At 56.6% G+C, this 2,526-nt stretch overlaps 2 protein-coding genes across 2 annotated transcripts in view; both read left to right on the forward strand.

Moving 5' to 3' along the window:
* Positions 1–22: 22 nt before the first annotated feature.
* Positions 23–638, forward strand: SPRG_17112 (hypothetical protein; the record flags this gene model as incomplete). The annotated part of the gene is made up of 2 exons (XM_012356594.1): positions 23–389; positions 441–638. 2 exons carry the CDS (start codon positions 23–25, stop codon positions 521–523), a joined length of 450 nt encoding a protein of 149 aa, XP_012211984.1. The 3' UTR covers positions 524–638.
* A 618-nt stretch (positions 639–1,256) lies between these two features.
* Positions 1,257–2,526, forward strand: part of SPRG_21868 (hypothetical protein) — a gene marked incomplete at both ends in the record, with an annotated part of 2,521 nt that continues 1,251 nt past the window's right edge. The window contains 2 exons of the mRNA XM_012356595.1: positions 1,257–2,022; positions 2,084–2,513. Coding sequence (XP_012211985.1) covers positions 1,257–2,022; positions 2,084–2,513 — 1,196 coding nt within the window. The remainder of the gene's footprint in view (positions 2,023–2,083; positions 2,514–2,526) is intronic.

The following is a 2,526-nucleotide window of genomic DNA, read 5'->3' on the forward strand; positions in this document are numbered from 1 at the left end:
GACCGGGTGCAGCCTCAGCTACATGGTCTGCCTCGCAGCGTACTTTGTACCGAGTGTCAACACCCACTTGTTTTCCGTGTGCATGCTGAGCAGCTTTTGCGCCTACAGCGCGCAGTGCTATGGGTATATCTATCTTCGTCGACGCTTTCATCACCTCGAGCGGACGTTTACGAGCCCTCTTGGGGTGCCCGGCGCCGTCTTTGCTTTTTGCGTCTGGCAGCTCAACATCCTTTCGATTCTTGGGTTCCAGACATCACCCGGCGTCGCGTTTGGCGCCTTTGCCGTTCTCTGGTGTCTCCTCACCATCTACTACTACGCCTATGCCAAGCACCGCCAAACCATCTCGGACGACGAGCGCAAGATCTTATTTGTTGCACACGTGGCCAACTGTACGTTCTTATGGTGACGATATATTAGTGCTATGTAGACGACGTGCGTAGACAATGCGTCGCGCGCGACGCAGACCAAGTCGGGCAGTAAAAACAGCTCAAAAAGTCGGGTCATTCGAGTCGCCGGTTGCTAGGACGGGGTGGCGCCGTCAAGTACCAAATCAAAGCCTCGAATCAAACCAACACGCTTACAACGATATGCACAGACCACTAACCTGAAATACACAAACGATACATGGTAGAACCGGCAAAGGAGACAATGCATATCCTCGATAACGTCCGATATTGCCTGCCACGACGAATTCAATGACAGAAAAAAATAAGAATACTCCTAGTAATTTTTATCACAATTTGGACAATAGAGAGATTTCGGAACCCCTTTTTTGCTCCTCTTTCACTTTGACTTTTTTGTTTCGGCAAACTCAAAGTGAAATACGTCTCGAGGCTCATATACCCTTGATATGTCTCAACCGAGACCGCCCATCCACTCGTTCTCCGTCACCGCCAGTGTGCGGTGTGAGTTTGCAGCATGGTACACGTCAGTAACGACGTCAACCGTCCACCCACGAAAGCGTCGGAGGTTAGCCAACGCTGATGTCACCCATCATCACCTCCTAGTCGTTGAAAAGAGGTATTGGCAGCTCTAACGACAAAGGTGGTGGACTTCTAATGCGCTCGTGAGGCATGGTCGGTGAGGAGAGAAGCGTTGGTGGTCGTGGCTCGGGACACAGCGAGAAACCAGTTTGCGATCGCACCAAGGGTCATCGCATCACCTCTTCGCGAATACTAGTATGTTGTTGTGAAGACGCCCAAGTTCTCCGCCACAGTTCATTCCCGTGCGTCCGTTGCACTTCAGTTTCGCCACCGATGCAGCCAACGACCATCGACCTTTACGCGCTCGGCATCACGATCGTCGTCGGCGGCCAATATTTCTCATGGAACACGGGTCTTGTCGCTGGCTTTTACAGCTACCTCGGCGCGACGCTGCTCATGGGCGTCGCGTACTGCTGCATGGTGTCATGCCTCGCCGAGATCTCAAGCGCGCTTCCGTTTGCCGGCGGCGCCTACGGCATTGCGCGCTGCTCGCTCGGCTTTTACTTCGGGTTTATGATTGGGTGCTGCGAAACGCTCGAGTACATTGCGTACGTCGCGTCGTCGGTCTTGACGCTAGGCGACATGCTCACGATGGTATTGCCAGCACTGGGCCCGGTGCGCCCGGTCCTTTGGCTGCTCATTTACGCCGCCGCGCTGGGCTTGCACCTCGCGGGTGGCGCGGTCTTCTGGCGCGCCAACCGGATCTTGGCGTTTCTCGCGCTGCTCATCATTGCCGCGTACATCCTCGGGTCGCTCGCCGTGACGTCGCCGGCGGCCAATGCGTCCTCCGAGGATCTCTACCGCTTTGAATTCCGCCAAGTGCTCAAGCAAATGCCCGAGTCCGCGTGGTTCTTTGTCGGCATCGAGTCGCTCAATATGGCGAGCGACGACGTGTGCAACCCGCGGCAGCAGATCCCGCGCGCGCAGCTGCTCTGCGTTCTCACGCTCTCTGTCCTCGGCGTCTCGGTGCTCTCGACGTCGTCGTTTGTAGCGCCGGGCGTCACGACCCTCGCAACGGCCACTGTGCCCTTCAACAACGGTTCGATTCCCGCTTCGCCTCACCTTTAGTGTTGACGCGACTTGTCTATTTGCTGTACTAGGGTTCATGGCCATGGGACTCTCCATGTACGCCGCGACACTCTTGTCACTACCCGCGACGTTTGCAACCATCTTTGGCTTTATGTATTCGTACGGCAAACTCACGATCGCGATCGCGGGCTCCCAGCTCCTCCCGCCCCTCTTTCTACACACGTGGTTTCCGCACCGCGTGCACGGCCCCGCGCTCCTTCTCACGTCCGGCGTCGGCTACGGCGTGTGCCTCGTCACGTATTTCGTGCCGTCGATCGGCGACTCGCTCTTCGCCGTGTGCATCTGCAGTGCGTTCTGCGCCTACATTGCGCAGTGCATCGGGTTTATCTACCTCCGGCTCTCGTTTGCGCACCTCGAGCGGCAGTATACGAGTCCGCTCGGTATCTGCGGCGCCGTCTTCCCGCTCTGCGTGTGGCTCTTGAACCTCGTGTCGATCATTGGGTTCCAGAACGAC

Source organism: Saprolegnia parasitica (assembly GCF_000151545.1).
Source record: "Saprolegnia parasitica CBS 223.65 unplaced genomic scaffold supercont2.517, whole genome shotgun sequence".
NCBI classification, from domain to species: Eukaryota; Oomycota; class Saprolegniomycetes; order Saprolegniales; family Saprolegniaceae; genus Saprolegnia; species Saprolegnia parasitica.